The sequence below is a fragment of the Aethalodelphis obliquidens genome, unplaced genomic scaffold (assembly GCF_003676395.1).
Source record: "Aethalodelphis obliquidens isolate GAN/ISIS:26980383/991018 unplaced genomic scaffold, ASM367639v1 scaffold4, whole genome shotgun sequence".
Lineage (NCBI taxonomy): Eukaryota > Metazoa > Chordata > Mammalia > Artiodactyla > Delphinidae > Aethalodelphis > Aethalodelphis obliquidens.
Window position 1 is genome coordinate 74,582,254 of NW_020837948.1, and position 16,744 is coordinate 74,598,997.

At 35.8% G+C, this 16,744-nt stretch overlaps 1 protein-coding gene across 17 annotated transcripts in view; it reads left to right on the forward strand.

Annotated features, from left to right (window-relative positions):
• Nucleotides 1–16,744, forward strand: part of SLC38A9 (solute carrier family 38 member 9) — a 109,878-nt gene that overhangs the window by 84,386 nt on the left and 8,748 nt on the right. For 6 of the 17 annotated variants that reach the window (XM_027101099.1, XM_027101097.1, XM_027101098.1 and 3 more), the window contains 4 exons: nt 7,159–7,272; nt 8,861–9,009; nt 12,949–13,038; nt 14,243–16,471. In XM_027101099.1, coding sequence (XP_026956900.1) covers nt 7,159–7,272; nt 8,861–9,009; nt 12,949–13,038; nt 14,243–14,408 — 519 coding nt within the window. In that variant the 3' untranslated portion in view covers nt 14,409–16,471. Of the gene's footprint in view, nt 1–7,158; nt 7,273–8,860; nt 9,069–12,948; nt 13,042–14,242; nt 16,472–16,744 lie in introns of those variants that run through there. The other 11 variants (XR_003431687.1, XR_003431688.1, XR_003431690.1 and 8 more) reach the window with 11 other exon arrangements.

Sequence of the window (16,744 nt, forward strand, 5' to 3'; positions counted from 1 at the left end):
CTGTGGAGAGAAAATTTCCTGTGTTCAAGGCTAGGAAAAAGTTTCTCTTAATAAACTCATTGTTTGACAGTAAGTGTCATATAACTATTCTTGTTTCAATTTTTGCTTTGACTTTTGGAAAACTTAAAGTATTAAGTTCTTTTATCTGTTTCTATAACTTTTCTTAGGCAAATGTATTTTTAGAGTTTTTATCTTTCCCTGTATCCCTCACACTTTAGATAGGGTTTTTATTTTGGAAATGTTTAGTCTTACTGTATTTTTATCATAAACAGTTTTAAACCTTTTGAGGGAATAGGAAGAAAATGTTACTTATCCTAAATAATCATTTGGAACTTTGGGGTGTAGAGGGAAAATTGAGGATAAACTTTATGGCCTTTACTCTTAAATTCCTCTCCTTCACAAATTTCCTGACTTGAACTAAGCTGCCTACCACACGTTTAGCAAGTTTAGAGATATGTGGGAAAAATCTATTTTATCTTTACAGGGAATAGTGTATGTCATTAACAGTGTATACCTTGGTGTCAGCCAAGTCACCTATCTATCCTTATCAACTATGCCAGCTTAGACCAAGTACCACAGAAACACATTTTGTGAAGTTGGATTCTCATGTATATTGGGTCATTCTATCCATAAGGCTGTGTTTCTCAAACTTTACCACCAAAGTCCCCTTAATGACAGAGAACAACACCTTGTATACGCTGGGTATCTGGGGGTGAAGAACACAATTTCAGTGAACTCTCATGTTTTATCTTAAACACTCATGCATATTTTTATTGTGCTCATAATTAGTTTGTCTTACTAGAAAACAGTCTGAAAATAATGAGTTAAATTACAGGCAGACTTCAGTTTGCACAGCTCCCATATGCATGAATTTCAGTTACTATGGCTTAGTTAAATTATGTCAGTACCCCCTAACCACATGGTTCAAATCTAGGTTGCCACAGGATTTGAATTATGAGTACTTGCATAAAGTAGTAACTACTAGCCCTTCAGTTCGTAATTCACTCCATAAATTACAGATGCACAACATGATTAGTTACCAGTCACACCACTTCTTTCAAAATCTGTCAGAGGTTGGTCACTGCCCATCTATTATTCACGTTACATCCAGATGACAAAGCAGATAGTTCAGTTGCCTCCTTGTCACCAGGTGGTAAACCCACATTATATTTTACAAAAATGGCGAATCAAAAGGAAATTGGCAAACAAACACAAAAGTGCAAAAATGAAACAAAAAGTCATAATGGTGGAAATGAAATTTGAATCAAACATATTTGACTGTGGAAATGTTGACATTGCTGCCGTTCGAGAGACTCTAGGTATGCAGCCAGAGGAACTTAGGCAAGGTGAACTTACCAACATGAATGAAGAAAGTGGTTGTGATGAAAAGGCTGAAGATGTTGCAGAGGAAATGACACTATCAAAAAACTTCACATTGAAAGAATTCTTAGCGATACTTCACAACATTGAAAGCACAAAAAATGAAATGTTGGAAGCTGATGAAAACTTAGAAGAAAGGAATATGACAGTTCACCAAAGCATAGAATGGAAGTTTGCTCTTACAATTATACCGTGAGAAAGAGGAAGCATCACGGAACAATCATAATTTTTCCCATTGATTATTATGATCGCACTGCATGGTCATTTTTTTTAACAACCATTAATCTATTAAAATAGTTGATATAAGCAGCTGAACTGGTGACTTCAACTGCTCAATACTGGTGGAAGTAATCTGCTTAACAGTCTCTGAAAGACTGTACAAGTCAATGAATCACTTACAGATCTTCATCTGGAACCAACTTTGAAAAATCTTAGAGTCTTAGAACCTTCATCTCAAAGAGTTTTTCTTGTAGTGACTCCCAGAGTCTTAGTTGGCCTCTGAACTGGTCCTTTCGTTTTTAGATATTTTTCCTTTGTGCCTCTGATCGAGTCAGCACACCCCTTCTCCAGAGATGTTATGCTGTGGCTGGATGGAGTGATTCTCCCTTGGTGAGGTGTTAAAGGGGTCTTCCCAGTATCTGCAAGCCTTTGCTGCAGCACAACTTCCTGACTGACCTGTTCCTGGGTGAGAGCAAACAGTGGTGAGGCAGGAGCAGACCGACCCCAACTGTGCTGCAGCTGCGAAGGTATCTTCCTCAGAAAGGTGTCCAGGCGCTTTCACAGTCTCATACTACCATGAAAAGAGAGGACTGTCTGTACTTAGCTTTTTTGCTCCTGAAAATTCTTAAGAGGAAGAGCTTTGCTGGAAATTTACACCAGTTTACCTGAAGGTGTGCATTCCTCAGTGTGAGAAGCTCCGGACTGGGTAGAGAGATGAATGTTCCTGTTCATAGTCCCCGAAAGACATAGGAAGAGTCCTGCCTGCCTTTCATACAAAAACACTCAAATGGGCCTGAAATCCATATTCCATATGTAAATACCATAAAATGAGTTCTTGTTTCTACTCAGTTTGGGGACTAGCATTTTGTAGAACTAGTATGTGAGGTTCAGCTAATGAAGTGTAACTCAACTTTTGTCCCTTGTGGAAGATATTTTTTTAAAGGCTTAAAAATAAAAGTTGAAATGGGTGATGTCTTCTTACTGTCTTAATTGATTGAAACTAGTATGTGAAATGCGGCCCAGCGTTCAAAAAATCAGTTATGCTTCATGTTAACTTCTTAAAATATTAATAATTACTAATGATAAAGCTAATATTTATGAAGCACTGTGTGCCAGCAAAATTCTAAGCAGTTTAAATACTTGTAAATATAGAACACTCTCCTTTTGACTATACTTATATATTGCATAAATTAAGCTAAACTAAATGGTACTATATTCTGAGAAAAACGTTGTCATTTGATTTATTTAATGATTGTACTTTTAATCAGGTGTCAGTAAGTAATTTGACTCACAGATGTTTTGTTAATATCATGATACAATATTTTCTTGAGATTTAAGTCAGAAAATATGAAGCTTGTCAGGAACTCTGAATTCTTAATGTTGATGTTGAGTTAGTCACTCACAGATCAGTAAAAAAAAAAAAAGCTTGAAAATAGAAAAGATATAAGAATAAAAAGGCCTCATTCTCTTCTATATAAGCTATAGTTGGACATGGATCTAAAGACATTTGTGAAGGAGAACAGTGAGGCTCCTACACAGGTGTAGTGCTCAGATCTTCCAGGTTTTCCAAATTTGACTTAATTTCATGGGTTTTCTTTCACCAAACGTAATTTTTTATATGTATAACTAAATGAGATATAATTTCTATTTTTAGTAAGGCATACCTTACCAAAAAAAAAGCTGTAGAGTTGAAGATCATCCAACTCATTTCTTATCATCAGAATATGTATTCTTTATAACCATCCTGGATATGGTATTTCCTCATCTTGTTTGAATTTCCTCATCATGTTTGAATCAGAACCTATATTGTGCTTTTTTGTTTTGTTTTGCCTATCTTTGTTTAGTTTTATGCCCTGCTTACTTCTTTAAAAACTATTTGAGATGCCTTATATCTTAATTTATTATTCACTTCTTGCTTCTTATGAATCTGTGTCGTTTACTCAACTATATACATCAGCAGAAGTTTTTATGTAAATGTTTGCGGTAGGTCTGTCATTTTCTTAGTAAATGCTCCACTGGATAGTATTTTCACTATGAACAGTACGTGGAACAGATAGATTATAAAACGTATTTGAGAAACAGAATGTGCTCCCAGACCCACTTGTGTCCCAGTTGTCATTCTTCCTGTCATTAGTTCTCTAGTGCCAGCCCTGCTAGCCACTGCTTATTTGCGAGGCAGAATAAGTTACCTTATTAATGTGTAGGATTCTTGACACATTACCAGTTCATATGGTCACTTGTGCCTGTTTTTTGAATATTTTTTTACTTTGAGCCTCATTTTCTAAAAGATGGTTTTTTCCTACCATTTTCCATTAAACAGGCTTTTAAGAGGCCGTATCTCCAGGCCTAGAATAGTGATGGCTTGTGTTCAAGCCAGAGAATAGGAAAGCCCACATGTGTGCATGCTCTTCATAGGTGGCATGTTTCCCAGGATTGTGCTAAACCTCAGCTGCTTTTTATATTAAAATATCATTTCTGTTCATTAAAGTATTTTCAGATGAAAACGGATATGTACCTCTTTTTTAATATATAAATTTATTTATTTGTTTATTTTTGGCTGCGTTGGTCTTCGTTGCTATGCGTGGGCTTTCTCTAGTTGTGGTGAGCAGGAGATACTCTTCGTTGCAGTGCACAGGCTTCTCATTGTGGTGGCTTCTCTCGTTGCGGAGCACCGGCTCTGGAGCGCAGGCTCAATAGTTGTGGCGCACGGGCTTAGTTGCTCTGTGGCATGTGGGACCTTCCCAGACCAGGGCTCGAACCCATGTCCCCTGCATTGGTAGGCGGATTCTTAACCACTGCGCCACCAGGGAAGTCCCCAGATATGTAACTCTTGACCTAGTTCTACTGAATGTACATTTATGCTACTGTGAAATAGAACCTTTCTGATTATAGTTATTTCTCTTGCATCTATATGTGTGCTTTATTGTATCGTTTGTTACTCAAAACTTGTTACCTCTCTTTCACCGTTTTCTTTAGTATTGTTTATTAACTATGACACAAATGTATTAGAAACTGGTTAGCTCTCCATTGTAGTAGCTAAGGGCATGCAATTTGGAGCCAGAAAGTCTTTGGTTTGAATATTGACTTCACCAACTGTTCACTGTGTAACCATGAAAAATGTTGTAGGGACTTCCTTGGTGGCGCACTGGTTAAGAATCCGCCTGCCAATGCAGGGGACACGGGTTCGAGCCCTGGTCCAGGAGGATCCCACGTGTGCGCCACAACTACTGGTGCCCGTGCTCCACAACAAGAGAAGCCACCGCAGTGAGAAGCCCACGCACCGCAGTGAAGAGTAGCCCCTGCTCACCTCAACTAGAGAAAGCCCGCGTGCAGCAATGAAGACCCAACGCCACCAAAAAAAAAAAAACAGAGAAAATAACCTAGCTGCACTAGTTTACTTATCTATAAAATGAAGAAAAGAATTGTACCTACATTAAGTGAGATAATATATGTACTGTGCTTTGCACAGAGCCTAGTACCTAGAAGCACTTAATAATTGTAGACAGCATGATTACTTTTACCTACATTTACTGAGTTCCTACTATGTGCCAGGTATTGTCCTGGGGATTGGGGATACAAAAATGAAGAAGACACAGTCCTTGTCCTCAGGGGTCTCATAGTCTAGTAGTGTGGACCAACTTAGATACGGAAAAATTAAAATACCAACATGATAGAAGAACTATTAACCTTGACTACTTTTTGGGTGTCAAAGGACATTTTCTTCCCAGTTGATATCCTCATATCATATATATAGATTATTTTATAATAAAAATTCATGACAGTTACAATATAGGGTAGTAGATGCTACATTTCAGATATGTGTACAGTACTATAAGAACAGGGAAGCAGAAGGGGGAAACTATCTTATCAGGAAGACCTTGCATCTTTGCCTTTTTATCTTCATCAGATTTTCCCCAAAGTTTGCTAAGATACACATCTTTGCAGGAAACCTGCCCAAAATAATGTGTTGATCATGTGGTATACTGGCTAAAGACTCCATGAAATGGTAGCTGTCCTTTTTTATATATAGCTCTCTCTGACGCAGCCTTCTTGGCCTTCCAAGGTTTTGCGTTCTGCAAAACTTCTTTGTTCTTGAGTGACATTGAGTAGGTTGAGGGTAGAATGACTTTCAAGTGTCATAATGGGAGACTACTACCCTTTGATATGAAAATAAGAGTTGCCTGGTTCATTTCTGTTAATACTACACAAGACCATCAGGCAACCCAAGGGGTGACTGAAGTCTAGCCTGAGATGGGCCCTAGAGCTTCAAGAACTAGAGGAAAGACTTTGGAACTTCCCTGGAGGTTTGGTCAGCCTCTCCTTCACAATTAGAAACTCTGAAAAGGCTGGAAGCAATCTCCATAATCCAGGTTCCTGTAGTTCCATAGCCTATCCACTGTCTAATTTAGGGTTTGAAATCCCTGTTTTGTTTTCAAGCTGATTGTCAACTTAGACCTAACTTTGGATTTCTCATATTTTGTTACTTGCTTTTTAAGTGAATTTATCAACATTTAAGTTTATAACTCTGTACTATTGCTTTAGCCCATTTAAGGAGGAACGTTTTCCCAAAAATCAGAAATGTTCTCTAATACCAAATGTCCAGTTTTCTTACTGTGGAATCAAACTAAAGCAAAATTATATATAATTTTTTTTCTTACCTGTTTTCTTAGCTTTCAAAGTAATGTGTGTTTAAAATGAAAGCTGAATAGGCTTATAGCCATAATTTAGTTGTGCTGAATTATTTGGCCATAACTTTAGTGGTGATGGAGACCAGATTTATAAGCTGTGGGATCTGTTCTGTTTGGATCTGACAGCTGGCTTCATTAAATATCTTGGAGCTTTTTACTTTGCATGGGGATGGTTGGGAGGGTGGGAACAGCAGTGGAAGAAAGCAATCCAATTTATTTAATGTTCTCCATTTGTTTACTGGTTCCAATCATAAGATTGTGCAGCTGTTTGAACAGCTGCCTTTTGATTTCCTTTTGTTTACTGTTTAGGTTTATTAAGCTTGTCTTTAATACCTGCTTATTGTCTGCGTTAGCTTTCCTTTATTAAATATATTTTAATATATACCAGTCTCTTTTGGTCTAGGCATGCTTTGATGAATTAACAAGTTAATTCACTAGAAGAAAAAAAAATTTTTAATTCCATAAATCATACAGAAAGTAACCTATTCTTGATTTCTTGTTGTCCCTTAGCTTTATTATTTTAGTTAAATATTTTATATTTTGGTAAATGAACTGCATTTTGAAATTAAGTCAGAATTTCAATCATGTTAAATCACCATTTATGTTAACTTTCTAAGTCTGCCAACAGGTAGCTTAGTCTACATACTCCAGAATAGCTTTTAAAAAGTTGTCAGACTAATTGTAAAGTATGTGGATCTTGTTTTAACTACTTTCTCTGAGCAAACTGGATACCCAGGAGGTATACACAGGCACACAGAGCAAAAAGATAAATCTTATATTTATTTGTCAGTCTTATTATTTAGCCTATTCAGGCATACTTACTTACTAAAAATTTATTCAACATTGTGGAAATTTTTTTCTTTCTTTACAGGTGAGGGACTTGTCCATTGCTTATATACTGGTGACATTAACTTATTTCTATATTGGAGTCCTGGTTTTTGCTTCATTTCCTTCACCACCATTATCCAAAGATTGTATAGAGCAGGTAAGGCACTGTGTACCCTCTCTGTGTGATTGTTTACACCTTCATATCTGCAGAGCAAGCAGTGTGATACAGTAGCAAAATATAATACCAGACAGGCCTGAGTTTGAATACAATCTCTACTATTTACCGTGCATGTGGGAATTTAAGCACCTTACCCCTCCCTTGTGAGCTTCGGTTTCCTCTTCCATTAAATATTATAATAGATACTCCATAGATTTTTAGATGGACTCTCTGAGAAGTCCTACTGCATGCTGGCACCTTATGGTACTCAAATAAATGATTCCTATTATATGCATAGTATTTTTGGGTGTGTGGAGAACTGTACTAGTAGTAGTCTTGAATTTATAAACCCTCCACAGAGACTATATTCAATTCCCTTATTTTCCAAAGTCCAGATCTGGAAATGTCTTGAATAAACTGGTGTCTTAGTTCATCAGTCCGTAATAATAGGTCTGACACCCATTTTGGTACTATGTGTCAAGTATCAAAGCAAAGAAAGACTATTTGACTGTTAAAAAGACAGAGGGAGAGACAGAAAGAATAAAAGAAACATTCTTTTACTAAAAGGTTGCCATAAATAATATTTTCTTTGCTTTGGCCTGTCATAAACCTGGGAATAGTATAATCTCTAGTTTTATGTAACTGAAGAATTTCTCACAAGAAATAGCATGCACAGGTGATTTTCTTTCTAGGCAGAAGAAATTCCTCTAATAGTGTAGTGGAGTATATAATATGATTTATTACAGATGAATTATAAAGGTTTTTTCAGCATAATAGTGGTAATAATATTCTCATCTTTATAAGATAAATAGGTTTGAGTTATTGCTGTTATGATAGCTTGAAATGTTCTCTTGATTTCCTTGATTCCAGAAGTTCTTTGGCAGCCAAATGTTTGCTGAAAATTCCCCTGATGTGAACAATCCCATATAAAGCCCACTCCCTTGGGAATAAGAATATCTGTGGTATTTGTATTTGCAAGGAAAAAAAAATCTGAGTGATTAGCTTTTTTTTTCTTAGATGCCTAACGAAAATGGAGAAAAGAATCATGAAAGGAAGGAGAAATAAATTCTTTTCTATTTATTGATAGACTGTACATAATAATGATAGTAGGTGATAGATACACTCTCACCTTATTCTATAATCTTACTTTGAAAGTGTAACAGTGTTTCAGAGGAGGAAAAGCAAGAGAACTATTAAGGATGAAGTAGCATTGAATTAGCTATTTAAATTTATTCAAACAAATTTATGCTTGAACCTTATAGAGCAGTACTTCTCAGACTGTCAGTGGTGGACAAGGTCTTCTTTGTTGTTGTTGTTTCAATATCAAATCATTTGCAGACTGATACTTTCGTAAAATGCCACATTTTTATTCTAATGTCAAATGTCTTTAAGTTTCCAAACACTTAACTTTCAATTTCTGTACTTAGCTCATTGAAGAATCATAGTTAACAAACAGTTTGTGGATGGACGCCCATCCACAAACCACAATTTGAGTGGCACCCATGTTCAAACGAAGCGAAAAAATTCCATTTTATAAATTTGTATATACTGAATTTGATTTGTAACATTATCATCTTTCTTGGATTAGAATTTTTTAGACAACTTCCCTAGCAGTGACATCCTGTCCTTCATTGCAAGGATATTCCTGCTGTTCCAGATGATGACTGTATATCCACTCCTAGGCTACTTGGCTCGTGTCCAGCTGTTGGGCCATATCTTCGGTGACGTTTATCCTAGGTAAGGGCTCTTCTCTTGACCAGCAAGATGTGCCAAGCAACAAATGACTGTGCAAACAGGTCAGTTTAAAATGTGACTGATCCTTTTGCTATAAAAATTGGCCTAATGAACAATGAAAAACTTGCCTAACACCAAGGATAGATCATTGGTGTTCTTGTCCCAGAAGAGCTTTAAAAATAGAAGCCTCTCCCTTGTCCAGAATGATTTAAAGTTAATTCCTTCCAGTGAATTTATGTTAGCTCTGATACCAGTTATATTTATCTTATGATTTAGTCACTATTAATCTACTCTTTGCCAAGAAGTTAATAGTATGTAGGGCCTGTATGGCTAATAAGAAGCAACTCTTTTAATTATTGGTTATTGATATTTACTTGTATATTTAATATTCATGCATTTTTACATAAATGATCATTGTTTAGGATTGAAGGTGAGATACATAACAAGTTTAAATTCTTATTTGCTTCTGTAACTATTGCCGTAATTTTTAATCTCTTATTGGTAATGGAGGAGTTGTGAGTCCTTTTGAAAATCTGTTCAAAGCTAGTTACCCTCATCCAAGAGAAGTTTCCATATACTGCTTCAGGTTTCCCTGAAACTTCCTTGTGGACCCCTGGTTAACTTCTACTCTTAATTAAGTTTTATTATAGATTCATTCTAGTAAAAAGTACCTAGTCCTGACCTATTTTATTGGGAATAAATGATCTTAAATGAAGAAAACTTTTGGATAAAACTTGAAAAAAATTACATTTACGGTAACCAGCTAAACAAGTGGTCTTAACCAGTTTATTTGAAGTGAACTAATGCAGTCTTTCCCCTCATTTAATAAATAATTAGTTATAAATGTGTAGGTTTAAAAACAAAAAAGCTTTTAAAAGCAGAAATCGAGAGTTACCAGGCTTCTAGCATTGACAATAGCAGCAGCTACAGTTCTCCTATTGGATTTCAGTAAATATTATTCCTATTGTGTTTATACACCCTGCTCTATTTACATTCACCAAAATAAAATAAATACGGAGAAGTAATAGATGAAAAAAATTCTAGGTAAACGCCTTATTCCTGTTTTCTGCCATTATTTTGCATAATGTTGGCTGTTAGAATGTTTTTTCTTCTTGTAAAAAGTCTGGAATTCCCTTTTGTGTTCACATTACATTTCTTCCCCTGCCACCAAGAAGACATTATCATTTATCCTACAGTTACAAGTACTCTACAGACTGCATACTTTGGAGCATACTTTTTGATTTCAGGACCCCTTTACACTTTTAAGGTTTATTTGAGGACCCCCAGGAACTTTAGCTTATGTGGGTTATATCCATCAATATTTAACATATGAAAAATTAGAACAGAATTTTTTAAATGTTTATTAATTTACTTAAAAAGCAATAATAAACCATTACTTGTTAACATAAATAACATTTTTGAAAAATAACGATTTCCAAAAAAAACTTTCCTTTTACCTTTCAAAACTGATTAATGACATTAAAACTGATTTAATGGGGGCTTCCCTGGTGGCGCAGTGGTTGAGAGTCCGCCTGCCAATGCAGGGGACACAGGTTCGTGCTCCGGTCTGGGAAGATCCCACATGCCGTGGAGCGGCTGGGCCCGTGAGCCATGGCCGCTGAGCCTGCGCATCCGGAGCCTGTGCTCCACAACGGGAGAGGCCACAACAGTGAGAGGCCCACGTACCGCAAAAAAAAAAAAAAAAACTGATTTAATGTCTGATTTGCTAGTAGATCATTGGATTCTCCTAGCTTCTTCTGCATTCATTCTGTTGTAATGTGTAATTTTTGTTTAAATATATGAAGAAAATACACCCTCCCAGTTGGAACAAGGAGTACTTTTAATAGCCTTTTCAGATCATTATGGATATTCTTCTTTGATACTATGCCAAACCTTGACAAGTGGTAGTTTTTTAAAAGTTAGTTGAATCTGAAACTCAGTTACATTAAAATCCATTGGTCTATCTTACACTTTGGATCTTTTACCCATGCATGATTTTATAACATCAGGGTTAATCCTTTGGAAAATATTGGTTCAGTGAGTTCTGTAGACCTTCCAAATGTTGACACACTTCATTATGCACACTTCAAAACCCACATTCATTAATATCAAAAGTCTTTAGATATTTATTGGAAAACTGTCGAGCTCTCATGGTGGCAAATACAAGCTCTCCAAAATACTAGTTTTTGCTCGAAAGCTCAAATGTTATCATTGGCAACACAAACTACCAGTTGCTTTCCTTGAAATGATAAGATCATATCATTCATTTTCAAGAAAATGTCTGTCAAATACCCAAGTCTGAAGAACCATAGTTTATCTGCCTTTCAAGTAAAAATAGCAGTCTTTGGATAAAACGGCAGGGTTGTCCCCCAGCTCAGTTGCACAAGTACTTTTCCTCAAGACAGCCTTTTTACTTCAGTATGCAGCAGATGTGCTTCATTATATACTTGCTATTTGATCATACAGAATATTAAAAAGATGTATGTTCAAAGTATGAGATTTAATAAAACATAATTTTTACTCCTTTATCAAGGACAATTTTTAATAAAACTTTTTTTTTTTTTTTGAGAGTGTTTGGCAGTAAAGAATACAGTATAGAATACAGACAAGTGAAGCTGCCTCTATCCATGCTAAGGGGGCAGCAGTTTACCCACCAATGCTTTTGCAAAGCGAGTAATGTTTTGTCTGATTGGAAAATAATTTTTACCTCAGGGCTTCCTGAAAGGGAATTGGGAACTTCCCTGGGGTTCGTGGTTACACTTTGAGAACCACTACTTTGGAAAATACACAAAGCTGATTCCTTTTACAATATAGAAATAACAAAGGCCCAACCAATGTCTCTCTCAAAGCTCTGAAGCAATTTTAAGGTTGGAGTTTCTGGATAAATAGTAAGATCTGGAAGCCTGAATATCTTTGTAATTCATCAAGATGGATGACTAACCACTTATTTGTGTAAATACTTTTCCTTATTTTTAATTCTTTCTGTAATCTTTACCTAGGATTAATTAACCTCTGATAACTTGGGCTCACAATGTTGCTTTGATGTGTAAATTTGGCTTTTAAGGATCATTTTTGGGGGAAATGGAGTTATTTCTTGAGCATCATATTCCATCTACATTATGTTTGTTTGTGTCCAGAATTGATTCCCAAACCTTGAATTGTTAACATCTAATTCAAGTTATTTAGCAGATATTCTATTCATGGTAAATACTGAATAGCTTTAAATGACTAAATCTGAAAAATAAAAACCTGCCCATTTTGTCTTACCCCTTAATAAAATTTATTTTTCTAATTATAAAAGTAAACACTTTACAAAGAAATATTGTAAAACATACAAAATTTGTTAAATATAGAAACAAAGATTACCCCAAATCCCAAATTATAACACAGTCACTACACCCTTTTCAGTGTATTTCCTTCTGATATTTTTTCAAGTGTTTTCAGATTTTCTTGTGTAGTAAAAATCTAACTAACTTTTCCTCAAGTTGCCTAGATGGATTTTTACCATCTAGGTAACAGTGATTACTTATTTTTAATGTTTTTAGTATATTCCATCAAGTAAATTGTTACCCTGCCATATATCTAGGATGCTTCTGTCTTTTCACAAATATCTTTATGTTAATAGCTTTTTCAATTATTTTCTTATGATTTTCCACCCAAATGGAATTATGTGTCAAAGAATGTGAACCTTGATACACACTACCAGTTTGCTCCTACAAAATTTAACCTATTTATATAATTGCACAAAAGGGCCAGGTATCACTGTCCCATCACCAGTATTGAGTACTATTGTTGCCTTCTATTTATGCTGTGATTTTATTGTCAAGTTTAAGACATTCTCATTTTAAGGATGATAATAATGAATTTTATTCTCATATTAATTGTTATAATTTTCCTGTTTTTATATTTTTTCTTCCTCCAAACTCTCTTCTCAACTTTTAGCATTTTCCACGTGTTGATTCTTAATCTAGTTATTGTGGGAGCTGGCGTGCTCATGGCCTGTTTCTACCCAAACATAGGAGGAATCATAAGGTACTGCCTGTAAGGGAACTTTGCCCCTTCATATATTGGTCTTTATTTTTATGCTTTTCCTGTTGTTGTTGTTGTTGTAGTTGTTGTTTTGATATAATTGTATAAAATTCCTGTGAGTATTTAAAACTGGTAACATTCAAATGTAGTTCCCTGGTATCAGTTAAGGTGCTCATTATCTTCCATTTCTGCTTATTCCTGACTCTAGAAGCCCCATTATCCCTTAGCCTTATGTACCTTTCCCCTTCTCTTTTTTGTTTTTCTCATAATTTTCTACTGTATTCCTTTTTCTTTATCCAAAATAAAGTTGTTTTTAATATATAATATATAACTTCTTGGGGTACCTCAAATGTCCCTAATATGTCAAGGCTATGTCCTAACTTTCTTAATCCATTTCTACTCAAGAACATATTTCAGTGTCGATTGTAGTCATAAAGTAAGAGTTTAGATCCCAGATGGCTCTTTCCTTAATATCCTTTCTCCAAATACATTGTGATAGGTTGAGTAGATTGGGAATATATTTGTGACCTCAGATTCTCACGGAAAACTGAAATTTCGAATGATCTGATTTCCTTGACCTGTAGAAAGCAGGACTGAGTCACTTTTTGGAAGACCCTTACCTAAGAAAGTAGCAAGAAACAAAAGGGGAGACTTTTAGCCTGATGCTTATTGAATATAATGGATTTACAAGTTCCCATTAACCTGTTTTCAAGAAAACTAAGTATAGGGAAGGAGAGAAGAAAGTATAGGTTCCTCTGTCATGTGTTTAGGTATTTTTGTTACTATCTTTGATAATTATGCTGAATGCCAAGGAGGCACTCTCAGTCTTAAGCAGATGCTAGCAGTCCTTCAACAACTCAGAATTTATAATTAGTTTATAAAAGATCAAAGGTATGAAGCCTATCTCCAGATGTTTCTGAGGAAGTAGCCATAATCACTGAGATACAGAGGAACTAGGGAGATTTGAGAGATGAATAAAAAACTCTTTGTCAAGCGGATGCTATAAAGATGAACAGGAAATAATATTTTATATTAACTTAGCAAGTAAAATAAGTTTTAAACTCAAATGCTTTATGTCAACAAATGAATCAAAAACAATTTTATTGTAATATCAGACTGAGGAGGATTTAAATTGTACTATATTTACCATAATTGTAAATCAGAAAAACACAGGATGAATATTAACCCAAAAGCTTTTATTTTGCAGATATTCAGGAGCAGCATGTGGCCTGGCCTTTGTATTCATATATCCATCTCTCATCTATATAATTTCCCTCTACCAAGAAGAGCGTCTAACATGGCCTAAGTTAATCTCTCACATTTTCATCATTATTTTGGGCCTGGCTAACCTAATTGTTCAGTTTTTTATGTGAAATAGTCAACTGTCTTCTCCAGATCTTTCATGGTGTTTTGAACTCTGACAACAGTTCCACATAAACTCACTTGTAAATGCTGTTGTTGCTGTAATTATTAATGTTTTCCTAAGGTAATTTGAAACCAAGGGAAATAGTGGTCCATTAATAAGTAATTCGTGTTAGAATGGGGAAAAGGGCAGTAAGAGTGGTCTTAATCTCTTTACCATTTTCATATTCACTCATCTCTTCATTCTCACTGTCTTTTCTGAGTAGAAATGTATGCCCCTAGGAAAAATCATGCTGGGTTTTGCTTTTAGAGATGTAGGGTAGGTGTGTTTATTCTGGCTACAATAATGATTCTCAGAGTGTCAGAGCAACTATGTTGCCAGATCCCATTTCTGTTTTATGTTTCAGTTATTCACTTTTATTTTATCACTTGCTATATCATTTCTGCAGTTTGCCCAAACCTTCACTGTTTTAGACAGTAAACCAAATACCTCATTCTAAAAAAGAAGTGTCCATGACATCAGTGTTAGTAGAGTGAATTCTTACGTGAGCCCTTAATCTCTGTTTTAAAAAAGAAAGAAGGAAAAAAAAAAAAAAGCAATGTCAGAACAGGCCCCATGGTCATGAAACTTATGTAAAATAAAGGAACTAGGAGAGAATTTGTTGCTATCTGACTCCTCTTTTGTTTCTAATCCAGTTCCAGTTCCCCAAGCCACATTTTGCACAGGAACAAGTATTGTCCTCATAGACCCAGGGGGCTCTTTGGCTTTTTGGACCTCTGAGGATTGCATAGGATGTGATGACAGGACCAGTGGGGAAGAATATAGGAAGCATGGAAGAGAGGGATATATGAGGTGTTAAGGGAATAGAGAGGGGCCAGAAAGAGTGAGGCCTCCTTAAAAGTGTATTCTCTGCTGAGGGTGAAAGTGATTTCTTCAACACAGGAAAGGATGACTTCTGTTCAAAGTATGACCTCCAGAAGGAGACCCCCTCAACTTAACTTCTGTAACTGTCAGGGTAGCGGTTAAATCCCCAAAAGAAAAACTACTTGGATCTGAGAAAAGGATTAGGGAATCTGAATTCTTTGATTAACACTCTCTTCTTTTTCTTTCAAACTAAAAGCTAAACCAAAATCTAAATCCATGTCTTTCATGTAATATAGCCTCCATGTTCAGCTGGAAAAGTTAGATTTCTCTAATTTTATGGTAACATTAAACAGTGTATTGTGTTAATACACATCCCAAGATAATGTGTAGATTTGTGTGATTTTCCTTCCTTTGAGAAAGACAGGTGAAATGGTTTTTTAAACCTGGTAAAGAGCCCCAGATTCAAGACCAGCCATTCTTCTTTTTAGCAGAGCTTTCTATCTAGTCCATAGACCCATACCCATACTGATGAACTATATTGCCTAAAGCTCTTTTTTAAAAAGTCTCATTATGAAAATTCTCAAGCATACACAAAAGTAGAAAAAAATAATATGATAAATCCCCCCATACCCATCCCCTACATTTAGTAATTATAAGACTTTGCCACATTTCTCACCTATCCCCCTTTTTTTCTTTTCCACTGAAACATTTTAAAGTCAATCTTCAAGTTATGTCATTTCATCTCTACAAACCTTAATATGCACTTGAACTTAGTTACGTTTATTGAGGGAGACAGTCTCTCTGAAGTTGTTTGTTGTTGTTGTTAGCAGAAACTGCTGGTAGAAATTAGGTAATTAGAAAATGCTGCGTTATGTGTCTGGATCCCGGTGCTAACCTCTCTTAGAACAGGAATATAAGGCGTGGAGAAAATGTATCTCTGTGCTTTTATGACTTGAGGGTTTTGTTCAGTTAGAGACATAGGAATCAAAAGCCAGACCTTGAGAGAGCTTCCAGGCTTAATCCTTGTTTATCTCTAGTTGCCTCCCTTGTCTTTAAAAACTTCAGAGACAAAGTTGCATTGCCTTTTTTCAATGATATACTTGAATGTTTTAACACACAGAAAAGTGATTTGATATATTTTTGTGCATTTAATAATCAAAGTGAATATGAAAATGAATGCATTATTGATTAAACTGAAAAGCAACGTGATATTTGCTCTTTTTTTTTGCGTTATGCGGGCCTCTCACTGTTGTGGCCTCTCCCATTGCGGAGCGCAGGCTCAGCGGCCATGGCTCACGGGCCTAGCCACTCCGCGGCATGTGGGATCCTCCCGGACCGGGGCACGAACCCGTGTCCCCTGCATTGGCAGGTGGACTCCCAACCACTGCACCACCAGGGAAGCCCGATATTTGCTTTTTGTTTCCTTTAAGAGACTTGCTGATTTAGAATTTCCAAAATCCTATGTTAGACTTATACTGAATG